Source organism: Gopherus evgoodei, chromosome 5, assembly GCF_007399415.2.
Source record: "Gopherus evgoodei ecotype Sinaloan lineage chromosome 5, rGopEvg1_v1.p, whole genome shotgun sequence".
In the NCBI taxonomy this organism is placed as follows: Eukaryota; Metazoa; Chordata; order Testudines; family Testudinidae; genus Gopherus; species Gopherus evgoodei.
The window spans coordinates 13,474,411-13,488,933 of NC_044326.1; the positions used below are offsets into that span (position 1 = coordinate 13,474,411).

The following is a 14,523-nucleotide window of genomic DNA, read 5'->3' on the forward strand; positions in this document are numbered from 1 at the left end:
CAGGTGATACAGAAATTACTCAAAATAGTTAAGTCCCAAACAGACTGCAAAGAATTACAAAGGTTTTGAACTTGGTGACTTGGCAACGAAATGGCAGATGAAAGTCAATGTTAAATGCAAAATAATGCACATAGCAAAATATAATCCCAAGTATACCTACAAAATGATGGTGCCTAAATTAGCTGTTACCCATCAAGAAAGAGACCCTGGAGTCATTTGCAGTACTTTGGAAGCACTATGTTTCCGGAGAACTGCAAATTCATAAGAATCTTTCTCACTGTGCCTGTATCATCCTGAATTCATTCTCCAGCTTCAGAGGACTTAAATTATCTCCAGTCATCAATGGGACAAATGCAACTGAACAACATAGCTGTCTTTAACATGCATCAAAACAATACCAGGGAACCCACATGTAAATAAGATTACTGACAGTTTCATCCAGAAAGCTACAATGAGACTTCAATGTTTTTTAAATTGAGACATTAATGAAGACAGCTTTTAGGTGACTGCAATGATTTCAATATACTGTAATTCAGGAGACTGTAATTACGTAGTTCATAACAATTGAATCATTATTAAAATAGTAAGGAGACCAATGATAGACACACATTCAATAACTAGAGTATGAAAGTGTATAAATGCTGAAAATAGCCTCCCTCACAAAACTGGCAGAGTGCCCCCCCAACACACCTCTTCAGAAGCCCCCACCTGCAAAAACAAAAGTCAGCACCTATCCTGACAATACAGTGTTGATTGCACTCTGAGGGTTGAGTGTGATTTGGTTTTAGTTTGGGTAGGAACCCTCTGAAATGTTTCATCTACTTATACTCCTGGGGGAATTTTGTGCCGCTTCGCGCACACAGAATTCATGTGTCCCACAGAATTTTATTTTTTCTGCAGAAATATTTTTTTCTGCTCCACAAGTGCTGCAGTTCTACCGTGTGCCCACAAGAGGCCACTGTGGCACCAGAACAGCTGGCTGTGTTCATGCTGTTGGCTGTTCTGGTGCCACAACGGCCTCTGTTGGGCAAAAGGCAGAATTGCAGCACTTGTGGAGTAGAACATGGGGCGGGGGGAGAGAATTCTGTGCATGCACATTGGCATAGAATTCGTCCAGGAGCAGAAGTTCATTACAGCACACTGCCTGCGGAGCCAGGTTAGGACAGACAGTGGGGGACACAGGGCTGCTGGGGGGTTAACAGACTGGGATTCAGAATGGCTAGTGGGGGCTGGGCAGGAAGACTGAGGTGTGGGCTCAGGAGCTGGTGGAGTGAAAGCATTGAGCCCGGAGCTGAATAAGAGTGGGGGTGCAAGGCCACACGGGGGACAGGGAGGAGTGCTGCAGGAACACATGAAGATGGGGAAGGAGGCTGCATAGACCCACGGGGATGTGGGGTGCTCAGAGAGGAGCAGATGTGCCTGACTGAATGGGAGAGGCTTGGGGTCAGCAAAGGTCTGGATGGGGGAGGCTTCCGAACTCTTCTCCTTCCCCCCTCCCCAAAAACAAAAATAAAATAAAAACAAACAACCTGTTCCATACTTCTCCCACACACATTGTAGACGAGCTGGACTCGCCCCTGCGGCACCTCCTGCTGGTTGTCCTCTGGAATTAGCTCAATTTCCAGCCAGGAGTGCCCTCTGCAGGCCAGTGATCCCTCCCAGGACCCTAGTGCCCCTTTAACTGGGTCTCCCCCTCCCAGGGGAACCCTCACCCCACTATCCCCACTTTGCCAGTATTGGCTACTGCCCAGTTTCCATCTAGCCCCTGTTCACTGGGGCAGACTGCAGTGTAAGCCACTCATCATCAGCAAAGGGGTTTGGACCTGCTGCCTTTTCCTACCCCTGGGCTGCCCCTACAACCCCCAGTACCTCTTGGCCTAATGCTAGGCTGCAGTCTGAGGCTTTCCAGGCAGAAACTCCCCAGCATCTCTGCCTTTCCCCAGCCCTGCTTCACCCAGGTACCCTGTGTCTAGCTTCTAAGCAGTCAGGCCCTTCTCCCTCTACAGCCAGCTGTGGCCTGACTGGGGGTGTGGCCCAGCCGTGGCCATTTCCCCAATCAGCCCAGCTTTTAGAGCTGCAGCTTTCAAGCCGTGCCAGGACACTTTTTAAACCCCCTCAGGGCAGGAGTAGGTAACCACCCCGCTACACACACCTAATAACCCTCCAGGTTCACTCCAGGCTCCTTCCCTCTCCCTCAGCTCCTCTGTTACCCTGACTCCCCCAAGCCTGTCCCTTCTGAAGCTTCTGAAGGGTGCAGGAAATATAGTTCTGTATTCTCATTTAAATTAATTACTCAAAAGTTCTGTACTAATGTGCCTAATAAAGAATTTATTTGTCAAAAAAAAAAATTTTTTTTTTTTGGTCTGTATTGTTACAGGCAAACTTGTGGACAGATAATTTATTTAAAAATATCAAAGTAATTGAAACTGGAATGATTATATTTGTGTATTGACAAGTTTTGCATAATTTTTAATTTTTTGGTGCAGAATTCTCCCAGGAGTATACTTACAAGGAACCCTCATCCTCAGTGGCACTCTGGTCATTGGCTCTGCATGACTCCCAGGCTCTCTTGGTGTGGAGAGCAAGAAATGAGCCATAAATGGCTAAAACATTCTTCGCTGATTCTGAAGAGAAATCAATTGTGCAGTACTTAAAAAGTTGATCTTAAATCCTTCATTTTCTCTTGAAATGCCAGGACTCTTGAAACCATGTTTCTGGTTGTGCAACTTCGTGCTGGGGGGTGAGATTAACTAAATCTGAAGTCAAATATGCTCTCTGGTTTATTACTCAGGAATGTACAGAGGCCAGCTTTACCTTCAGTCATCAGTCAGAATTTCTGAGAAGTTCCCAACCAACCCAAAGGCTCTGGAGTCCCGAAACGACAATGCAGTTATCCCGCTGCCCACAATCAAGTGGAAACCTTTAATTCGTAAGTGATGATCCAGAGTTTTGCAAATTTGTCTTTTTCAAAGCAGAAGGTGACAAGAATTAGACTGTCTCTAAGTGGAAGATTGTTTTCTCCTTTGAAAACTGATTCTGTTCTGTGCTTTAAAATTTTTAATCTTAATGTTGAAGGTGAACTGCCTTTGATTTGTCATAGTGATTGGCAGACTTATTATAATAATCAAGACTTTCACTGCCTGTAAATCAAAAAGGCATACTAGTCCTATCAGAAAAGAGAGAAATAATTATAGTGACATGAATGGCAGTTACTTGACTTGTTTAAGAATTGATGGTGGGTTTGTGGGGGGAGGCGGGGTGTTTGGTTGGGTTTTTTGTGTGAAGTGGTGGCTTTTTTAAAGATTTATTTCATCCTTAATATTTTACTTGCATGAAAATCAGTCAGTTCTTTAAAGTATTTATATTTTCTATTACTGAACAACGGGAATGGTCACAGAATGAGATCTAGTCAGAAAATGGTGGGAGTGTAGTGGGTTGTTAGAACACTTCTAGCTTTTAAAAAGAAATTTCCTGTCTCTACTTAGATTCTCCATCCAGGACTCCTGTGTTGGTGGGGTCTGATGAATTTGATAAATGTCTCAGCAATGACAGGTTTTCTCATGAAGAGTACAGTAATGGAGCACTTTCAGTTCTGCAGTATCCATATGGTATGTGGCAACAGTGATGTGTGTTTTGTTCATTAACTGGTAACTATTGCCACGTGAAGCACACTGTTCAGAACTTGGGACAGTGTTTACCAGTAAAGCTCAGTAAATGCATTAGATAGCTCTTAAATGTTAATTATGATAGCAACTTGATTTATTGACCCTAAATAAACCAGAAAACTCTATTGTCCAAATGTTTGTTATATCTTTGGAGGTTTGATTTTGGCATATAAAGTTTTGTATGTGAAAAACATCATGCATTGAAGTCTTTAAGCACGTTTGCTTCTGGAGTTCATTAACATTGTAGGAGAGGCTCTTCTTGCTGTGGAGTTTGACTTTGGATAATTGAATTTGTGTAGATGTGTGATCGCTTAAATTTGATCAGTATTACAAAAATCTCTTCAAGTTTAGCTATGTGGAAGCAATCAGTGTGCTGTTTTTAGTAAGTAGCCACATCTCTTGAAAGATCAACTTCTGGTGCAGTATTTCCACATCTGTTAAGACAGACACATTTGTCCAAAAATAGAACTGCTTGATAGGTTGGGATAAGCAAACTTACCTTTTTGGGTTTTTTTTTTGTTTTTTTTTAAACAAAGACAATGGTTACTATTTACCATACTACAAAAGAGAGAGGAACAAACGCAGCACCCAGATCAGTGTTAGGTTTGTTGACAATATGAACTACAAGAATATCCGCAAAAAGGATCCGGTTCTGCTTTTGCATTGGTGGAAAGAAATAGTTGGCACCATCTTATTCTGCATTGTAGCAACAACTTACATCGTCCGCAAGCTCTTCCATCCCCATCCTCACAACAGAGTAAGTGTCTTGTTTAATCCTGTTGCTTAATCAAATCAGTTCAAAAAGTATTAAAATCCTCTTCAGGGTTGTTTCTGTTGGTTTCCAGACTCTCATGTGCAAATATAAGTAGTTGACAGACCTTTAAATTATTAAAGAAATTGTGGGAATGAAAACCTGCATTGATTTTGAACTGTTTTTTGAAAGCTGTTGACTGCTATGTGGGATTTACTTAGCAGCTGCGGAAAGTAAATTACATTGCTTTACCTGTTTTTATCATCTTTGGAAATCTTTATATTGAAATGATTTTTGTCTCCTAATTTGACAATATTAACTAGTTTCAACTTTATTTAGTTTTGTACAAGATTTTTTTGTTTTCTGTGATCCTTGTCAGCAGCGGAAGGAATCTGAAACACAGTGTCCGACTGACAGTAAATATGAATCGGTTAGTGGAGAGGTTAAAGATAACAGCTGGAATGACATCAAGTGCTCTGGATATGTGTCAAGGTGAGAAATCAAAGTATCCTCAATTCAGCAAAATATATAGTGTCTTAGTGTGAGAACTAGTTTTAGCTAGAAAAGCAGGCTAGTGATTCTTAACTACTTTTAAAAGCTTGTTTATTAACTACTTGAATTTTTTTGTTATGCATGAAAATTGACAACTAATACTCTAATGCCTTATCTCTACATTATCAGTCGGACTGCTAGATAAAGGTCACTCTAAACAATCTTTAGGAGATCATGTGACCAGTTGCTTGTGTTTTTGGACTAATGTTATCTGTTGTCATGTGGAGTGATAAAATAACCCTTGAGATCCTCAGTGTTTACCTCCTCTATTGCTGTGTTTGAATAAAGTTGGGGGAGAACTGAAGTTGACCCTTCACATGTGAAAGAAGGGGAGAGAGTGTTCAATTCTGCTGTTGACATGAGAAGGGGTGTTTGGAAAGGGGATGCATATGGGATCATGTCATCTGTAGATTGGAGAAAATATAGAGAAAGGGAAATAAGAGATACTATTACTGGAATACCTCCAGTTCAGTCATAACCTAGTAAAGGTAGGAATTCAAATGTTTTAAAACAATATGAGCAATGGAGTAAAGGGAATGATTGTATCTAAAAGGAGATGCTTTTAGGAAGAATGACATAATAAATGAATAGTTTGAGGAGGACCTGAAGCAAAAGAGGTTTTGAGGAAATGGGCTGCCCTTGAGAGAGACTAGCCTGTAGGAGTTAAAAATGAAAAATATCACCTTGGTTATATGACAAGGTGGTAAAGCTATGTTTTTTGGGATGAAAACTTACCCTTAGTCTTCACTCCAAAACTAAAAAAGTGTTGCTAACTTGGATTAAAATATAGTGAAGACAGATGTGGCTTTTAACATGAGTTAGCAGCTCAAGTTAAAGCTTATATAGGATTCTGGAATTGAATTTGAGCTGCTACCCCAGGTTAAAAAATGAGTTTACATATCTTCACTGCTGTTGTAACCTGGGTTAGCAAACATGGATTAAGAACACCTTGTTGTTGGGTTTTGTTCGTTTGGTTTTTTTTACTGGGAAGACACCTTTTAATGGCCATAATCTTTATATTAAGCACACATGCCTTATTGTGTAAAGTTTTGTATAATTTGTATAACAGTCACACCTAGAGGCTGCAGCCAACATTGGGATTGTGCTAGGTACTGTAGAAGCACATAATAGTCCCCCGTCCATAAAGAATTTATAATCTACATAGACAAGGCAAAATATGACAGGGGAAATGGAGAAACAGAGAGGTGAAATGACTTGCCCAAGGGTGCACAGCAGGTCATAGTTTAGACAGAAATAATTGACATTCAAAATGTTAATAATTAGTAAAATTTTTTGTCCAGGTATCTAACAGATTTTGAACCAATTCAGTGTATGGGTCGAGGAGGATTTGGAGTTGTCTTTGAAGCCAGAAACAAAGTAGATGACTGCAACTATGCTATCAAAAGGATCCGTCTACCTAACAGGTAATGAATGATCTTATTTATAGTTAAAAAAGATAATTCATTATGGGGTGCGGTCTTGCAGTTAATTATATCCTGTTGAACTGATACCTTAGCATCAGTAGGTTAGGATGAGTGGTGCATTTTTTTTGTTAATTTGAGGTTTTCCTGATGTCAAGTGGTTGACAAACTTAACCATAGCAGAGTGGTGGCCCTTTTAAACAGCTTATGTGAAAAGCTGTCAGGGCATAATTTTGCAATGGGATGCTCAAGAAGATGCTAGTGCTGAGTAGGAATTCTCTTAGGTTCCATGAAGAGTGGAAACTGGACCTCTTATTATTTGCAGCACTATTAATTTGCCTTTCCCCCCTCCACTCCTACCTCTTTTGCTACCCCTTTTCCTTCTCTTTTCTTCCCTCACTCTCCCACTTTGTTCTGTCCAACCTTTTCATTTTCTAGTTCCACAACCCTTGCCTTTCTTTCAGCCTTAGGTGGTCAAGCCAAGCTTCTGAATTGCCTTACACAGAGCTTGCAGCACTTCCTTTTAGTGTGAGATGAGAGACTCTGCTCCTGGAAATCTCGAATTAGGGCTTATGTCTACACGACAAACTGTGATCGATGCAATTTACGTTGGCATACAGCTGCCAAAGTTTGTGTATCACTTGGGCACATGCGTACCTGACTGCTTGCAGCAGTGCTGCTCATACTCACCAGGAATGCTTGCGTCGATGTAACGTGCTGTGCATCACAGGTAGGTATCCCAGTGTGCCATGCTCCACCATCTAGCGCAATGCCTTTTGAGACATTTTTGCACTACTTTGTGAGATAATAGTGTTACCCAGGGATCTCTAGAGGAAGGAATCAAGTTCACAGCATGCATCCTTCTGCATCCCATAATGTCATCCTTACTGTGATTTTCATGCCTTTTTAAAAAAAAAAAAAAAAATCCACAAACCCCTGCAGCACTGTTTGGGGTCTGTAATCTGTGACAGAAGCCTGAAGAGCTCTGCATTATTCTCTTGAAAGTTTCAAATACAGAGGACATGATTCTCTTGTATTTGCAAAAGCAGCAAAGAATCCTGTGGCACCTTATAGACTAACAGACGTTTTGGAGCATGAGCTTTCGTGGGTGAATACCCACTTCGTCAGATGCATGTCTTGTATTTGCACATCCTTGGGAAGTTTTGCAACAATGGGGGATGTGAAGATTTCTTCAAGGATGATTTGCTGAGGGATATAGTGAAAAACAATTCAAGGTTGTTGGAGTTCATGGAGCAGCTGCAGACATTGAAGTGCCACTTGTGGGCCTGAGAAACCAGCACAAACTGACGGGATTACATCAAAATCCAGGCACAATGAGCTGTGGTTGCAAAACTTTTGCATGCAGAAGGCCACATTCCTGGATCTGTGTGCTGAGCAGGCCCCTGCCCTTGTGTACACAGACACCAGAATGAGCACTGCATTGACCATGGAGAAGCAGGTGGCAATCAGACTCTGAATGCTTGCAATGCTGGATTGCTACCATTTTGGAACTGGGAAAACTCACAATGAGTGTTGTTGTCATGCAAGTGTGCAGGGCCATTAATCGTCTTCTACTGCACATCACTGTGTCCTCCACATTGCTCAGAGCCATAGTGGATGGATTTGCAGCAGTGGGGTTCCCAAACTGCAGTGGGGCGATAGCACGTATATCCTTAGTTGGGCACCAGCCTGCCTTGCCACAGAGTACATCAACACACAGGGCTGCTTTTCTGTGGTTTTCTGTTGGTGGATCATCAAGGATGCTTCATCGATATCAGTGTGGGCTGGCCAGGGAGGGTGCTTGATGCTCACATCTTTAAGACCTTTGGAGATTTTGAAGTACTAGTAGTGATCCTGGGGAACCCAACTTACACGTTGCTCAAGACGCTGTATGCCGGCCACCTCAACAGCACCAAGGAAAGATTTAACTACTAGCTCAGCAGGTGTAGAATCACTCAATGTGCTTTTTGGTAGATGGAAGAGACGCCGGCAATGTTTACTTGCTAATTTGGATCTCCATGAGAAAACATATCCCACTGGTTATGATTATAGCTGCCTGCTGTGTCCGGCATAATATCCGTGAGGAAAAGAGAGGAAAACTGTTGCAAAGGTGGAGAGCTGAGATGGAGTGGCTGGGCACTGACTTTGAGCAGCCAGACCAAAGGCCACTAAAAGAACCCGACTGGAACTGTGTGCTTGAGGGAGGCTTTGAAAGAGCACTTTAATGGTCAGATGCAGTTGTATTTTCTGCTGGACTGTTCCCAGCCTGGAGCATTGGGTGCTGCTAAGAATTACATAGTGCTTACTGTACATTTATAAATATGACTGGGTGTTTTCCTGAACCTATGAATTAGAGACATCCCTGTGTACATAAACAGAGTGCTCTGCATGGCCTTCCCTCCTAACCCAATGGGGGAATGAAAAGCGGGTGTGAACTCTGGCTCTCTTTGTTGTACCTCTGCCTCTTCTCATATGAATATGACCAATGACAAGTCGATATTTGTGTCTTATTAACTTGGGGAAGGGCTAGGTACCATCTTTAATTTAAACATTATAAGGAAAAATGCATGCATATGTTTACCTGAGTTCTCTTCCCCATTGTCACACTTACCTGCACTTGCCTGATGGGACTGGCTAGACTGTGGTGGAGTCTCAAATAGGTCCTGGCTTGTGGCCTCACTGGAGCCTCCTGCCCAGTCTCTCCCGTCCTCCTCCTCCTCTTCCTCCTCATTGTTCATGGCTAGGGTATCTGTCTTGGGTTCCTCTGCGATATCCATGGTGGTCTGCAGGGTGCTGGTGAGGATTGATGGGTATGGCATGCAGCTCACTGTAAAAATGGCAGGTCTGCAGCTCAGCACAGATTGATCATTGTTCTCCCTGGCTTTGTAGGATGCCTGGCATGGTCCTTTGCTTTCCCGGAGCGCTGCTGATCGCTGTTGTAACCCTTTGGCTGCATCCCCGTGGAATCTTTTTTTGTCGATAAAGCCTTTTCTCCCCACGGGGTCAGGAGATCCAGCACCTCTTGCTACTCCAGGCAGGAGCATGTCTAGTGTGTGTAGTTGGCATGGTTGTTTGGGCAGTTGCACTCAACAAGGGAGAGCTGCAGGGTGTGCTTGTCGAAGTGGGATATCAGAAAAGGCATTTCAAATATATGTGGTGAGTTTTAAAGAGGGCTTCTGGTATCTGATCCCTGGGCAGTCACGTTTACCATTGCGATCTTAGCAGCTGCTCTTTCAGGGCATTGTGGGGTAGCAACTGGAGAACTGTTAGGCTCAGCACAGGTCACACAGTGTTTACACTTGCACTGTGTTGACCTCAGCAGGTTGGCCTAGCTCCATGCCATTTGGAGAAGTGGTTTGACTGCATATGCTGTAACAGGTCGCTTACATTGGTGAGAAACCAATTTGAAAGTAGATGCATGCTCAGATAAGTCAACTTATGTCACACTAACGTTGCAGTGTATACCAGGCCTAGAACAGAAGCAGCCCTGCCCGAAGGGAGACGGAGCTAAGCTATTAAACCTGTTTTCTTCGTAAACATTAAGTGAGTTATTTTTACTTATAGGTTAAGGTTTTGTTCAGAAAATTTGTGCAAGTATCTGAATTTTACCCTGTCCTACAGGCAGCTGTTGAATGAAACAATTGTAACTTGACTTTAGTTAGTCTTCTAAAGAGATTTTGCACTTGGCTCAGTAACTAGGACACTGGTCAGGGAATCATAGGCCTGAGTTCTATTCCCTATTTGCTGTGTTTTCCCCATCCATAAAACCTGGATAAACTACTTTCTTGTAAAGCTCTATCCGTGAATGATGCTCTATAAATGCCAATTAAAGTATTATGCAGCATAACTAATTTTTTAGATTCTTTACTGTAATTAAGGGTTGTATTTTTCTGCTGTTCTGGTGGGAGTTAAGTGGGGCAATGACTCTAAACACAGAGACTTCTATATGTTACAGTTTAAAGTCCTTCATAAATAGTTTGACATAAAATGAATTGAATTTTATCCTGCAAAACCTTAATTTCCTTTCAGTCTAGTTTTTGCTTCTGTGTATCTAAGGGTCCTCTGCCTACCTGATGATACTCCTTCTAACCCTTTCCTTATCTCTAGAGAGTGACTGAGAACAGAATGAGACAAAAAGTCTCGCCTTTTATGTTGCTCCTTCTGAACTGAAATCTAGGCTGAGGAATTTAAGATGGATCTTTCTGAAGTCTGTGCAGAGTAATACCAATAGGCCAACTCATACTAGTCTGGCTTTGTTAAATTTTAGTGCTTAAATCCTCTTCAGAAATGCCTGAGTAAGACTGCTGCTTTATGTGATATTTTTTGTTTAATCCTAGGGAATTGGCTCGTGAAAAGGTGATGCGTGAAGTTAAAGCATTAGCTAAACTTGAGCACCCAGGTATTGTTCGTTATTTCAATGCATGGCTAGAAGCACCACCGGAGAGATGGCAGGAAAAAATGGATGAACTGTGGATAAAAGATGAAAGGTAACATACAATTTCTGTATCTTTTAAAGCAACACTGTGTTTAGTGATGGGATGGGAAGGCTGATGTATTCAAGAAGTATAGAGACCAGCCAGTATAGATAGACTCCTACACTTTTAAACTCAACTTGATGGACTTAGTTAGCAATGTACAAATATGTTACATCTTGTTTTTTAAATGTTTCTCTTAGCCTACATCCACTTGCCTTTTAATAAAATTCCGTTTTGTGCCTATTGGAGATCCTAAAGCACTTTGCTTGACTTTTGCACTTGGGCCTTTGTGTAATTTAGAATGTTCTTCTTTTGCTAGAATGTAATTTTAAACTTTATAACCCTGGCTTCTGTTTCCAAACTGAATACAAAAGCATCTTTTAATCACCATTTCAAGGGATAGTCTTATTAGTTTAACCCCTTCTGTGCTACAGTAAAAGCATAATTATGCACAATGAACACTGAGATACTGCCTGCTAAAGTTTTTTGTTTCATTATATGACCTCTGTGTGTTCATTAGGTGCATTTTGGGATTTTTAATTAATAGGGACTTCATAGTATATTACAAGCATAGAGGGAAAACACTGCTGTCAGTAAGAAGTATTAATAATAAAGGATCCTGTTGTTAATGATAACTCTGCTTGTGTTTGCTGACTTATTACTATGATATACTTTACTTTGCATTAGCAAAGCTAATAGAGGTCTTGCTAGATCCCCTTAAATGATCTAATCCTAAATGCGTTGTCTGCAGATAATATAAACACAATTTTGTAGTATTAATCTGACTTTCCTTTTTTTAGTACTGATTGGCCACTCAGTTCTCCCAGTCCGATGGATGTTCCATCATTCAAAATTAGAACAGAGCCATTCTCTACCAAGGAGCACATTGAAGTTATTGCTACATCATCACAGAACGTTAAGTCTTTCTCGGTGGGGATAGCTTGTGGCCAGTCCGATTCCTCAGAGAGCCAACTTTCTCCGGTGGAGTTCTCTGCTGCTTACAACCGGGACTTGACCCAGGCAGAAGATCTGATGTTAAACCTGCAAGACAGTGTCCTTACAGATTGTGATATAGAGGACAGTCCTGCTGATGAGACTGATCCAGGCCACTCCGTTGAACTTTGTTCTCCAGCTGTGCCTGGTGTACGGCTGAGAGAGGGGACCTCTTCCTCCATTGTATTCGAGGATTCTGGCTGTGATAATACTTCCAGTAAGGAATGTAACAGAAGTGATGCTTCACATGACTACTGCCATTGTGCAGAAAAAGCAACAAGTGCAAAAGGATTTGAGAATAGGAAATCTCCTTCAGGAAGCTCTCTGTCTGTTTCTCCACCAAGACCAACAAGTTTAAGTCTGGACCTTTCTAAAAATACTGCAGAAAAAGTCAATCCCATTTCACCAAAAGTGTACCTCTATATCCAGATGCAGCTGTGCAGGAAGGAAAACCTCAAAGACTGGATGAACAGAAGATGCACACTAGAGGAGAGGGAAAGAGCAGAGTGTCTGCAGATATTCCTGCAGATAGCTGAGGCAGTTCAGTTTCTTCATGGTAAAGGACTAATGCACAGGGACCTCAAGGTTTGTATTGATAAGGAACACTATCCAGATCTTATCCCTTTGACTATCCAGCATGATCTAGTGAACAGTGTGCATCACTAGAAGCCTGGAGCTCCTGAATTGTAAACCTAGTCGTGTCTCTAACTCAGTGTCCTTGGGCAGGTGTCCTTTCTCCTCTTCTGTGGCCTTGTCTTTGCGGCAGTGTAAGTGCAAGTTATGTGCATTCCAGTTACCTCCTCTTGACTTAACCTGGCTCAAGTGAGAACAGTCACACTGCAAAACAACACGTGGGTAGCACAGAGTGTTTTAACAGCACGGGGTAGCTGAGTCCGCACTGCATTATTAGCTTGAGCTTCAGCACCTCTTGAGCTGCAACCCATGCCCCCAAATAGGCCAGTTAGCTCAAGTTTAAAGCACCACTTTAATCTAGCTTGAGTTTTTTGGTGTGTGTATGGGATAGAGCTAGGGGTAACACTAGAACTCAAAGTGAGGCTGCAGTAAAGCCAAGCCCTGTCTCTCTTCCACACTGAGGTAGTCGACCATATCTCCTATCTTGACAGGATGTTGTGAGGGTTAGTTAATATTTGCTCAGTGCTTTGGGAATACACTTGTCCAGGTGGGGTAAATATTACCATTAATTATGACTATGAAGCTTTCCTAGCTATTAGATTATTCCTACCAGGCACAGTTAAAGTGCATTCATTATGACATCCTTTAGTTCACTGGAAACAGAGTGGAGTTACTTTATGGTAGCATGCACCTTAGGTGGTGGTTGAGCTGAAGGCCATAGTTGGTTTCCATTCTGAAATCAGTTCTACAATTCAGAGTGAACCAACTAATACTGGTATCTCTCTTCTTCCCTTTGCTGTGGTGATGCTGCCTAGGAACTCTGGTTACCAAAGGTAAAAAGTGCTGTCACTCCAGAATTGAAAACTAAACTACTCCTAGTTGAAGTCTTGGACCAATGCCAAAACCTAAATACAACTGGTCTGAGGATTGTAATGACTTTATAATGTCTGATATCTATTAAAACATCAGGACTAGAAGTGAATGCTGTTGGCCATGGGGAAGCTGTTGTAGTGTTTGTTTCTAGTTCTGATGGGTTTGAGATATTGAGGTCATAAATTAAAATTGCATCATTCTGATTGTCACTGTGCCTTTTCCCCCTTTACTTAAATTCTGACCTGACATTCGTGGCTGCTACCTCTAGAACTTCTAGCATCAGAATCACTGTTGTACACCATTGGTATGTGCTGATGAATATCGAAACTTAGATACTATTTGTACTTCACTGTTGCTGCTTCTCCTAATGAATTCTGAGAAACTGAGTCCCATGCTGTCGCTGACATCAGAGGTAGTTCCTGTTTGGTTGAGGAGCTGTCATTTCCCAATTAATTGGAGTAAATATTGAACTTGGAAGAACAAGATAAAGTCCACTCTTTTTCTCCACTTATCTGAAATGTTGTTATAGCTCCTCAAACATGGAAACAGTAACTATTTTGACATGGACTGAAACACATAGACTGTGCTGGGGAAGGCAGCCATCACAGGTACAAAGAATTTTAAGGTTTGTGAAACTAACAACATTTTACAGAGTTCAAAATGAGTTACAACAGCAAAAATATGCCAGAGTTAGAAACACTTGGAACCAGTCCAGTTATTTTTGGGACCAGCAAACTTCTTTTACTATTGATTTTTTTGAACCAGGAATCAGAAATTTTAATCCCTGAGAAACGGAACAGAAGGATACTTTTCAGGTACTTTAATTGTAAACATATTGGTACCTTGCCCCACCCATGGAAAAAATGTTGTTAAAACACAATAGTAGTAATAATACTATAGGTAAGTATCTTATAGCTTTCCCAGAGCCTTTCATTGGGATCAGTGGCTTAAACTGGTTCTCCAGTACAAGGGTGCTGAGGTGGTTCTTTGAGTGCTTGCTCATATCTGTTCCATTGTAGATGTGTGTGCTCGCAACGTGCCGATGACAGAAGTTTTTCCCTCAGTGCTATCCATAGGGGGCTGGCTCTGGGGCCCCCTAGAGTAGCACATATATGCCACGGTATAAGGGGCACTGCCGGCTTCCCCCACCCTCAGTTCCT

At 41.8% G+C, this 14,523-nt stretch overlaps 1 protein-coding gene across 1 annotated transcript in view; it reads left to right on the top strand.

Moving 5' to 3' along the window:
• Positions 1–14,523, top strand: part of EIF2AK3 (eukaryotic translation initiation factor 2 alpha kinase 3) — a 61,907-nt gene that overhangs the window by 37,511 nt on the left and 9,873 nt on the right. Inside the window, exons 7-13 of the mRNA XM_030563466.1 lie at positions 2,792–2,929; positions 3,486–3,608; positions 4,202–4,422; positions 4,796–4,908; positions 6,270–6,392; positions 10,727–10,876; positions 11,665–12,442. Of these exons, the coding sequence (XP_030419326.1) occupies positions 2,792–2,929; positions 3,486–3,608; positions 4,202–4,422; positions 4,796–4,908; positions 6,270–6,392; positions 10,727–10,876; positions 11,665–12,442 (1,646 nt within the window). The remainder of the gene's footprint in view (positions 1–2,791; positions 2,930–3,485; positions 3,609–4,201; positions 4,423–4,795; positions 4,909–6,269; positions 6,393–10,726; positions 10,877–11,664; positions 12,443–14,523) is intronic.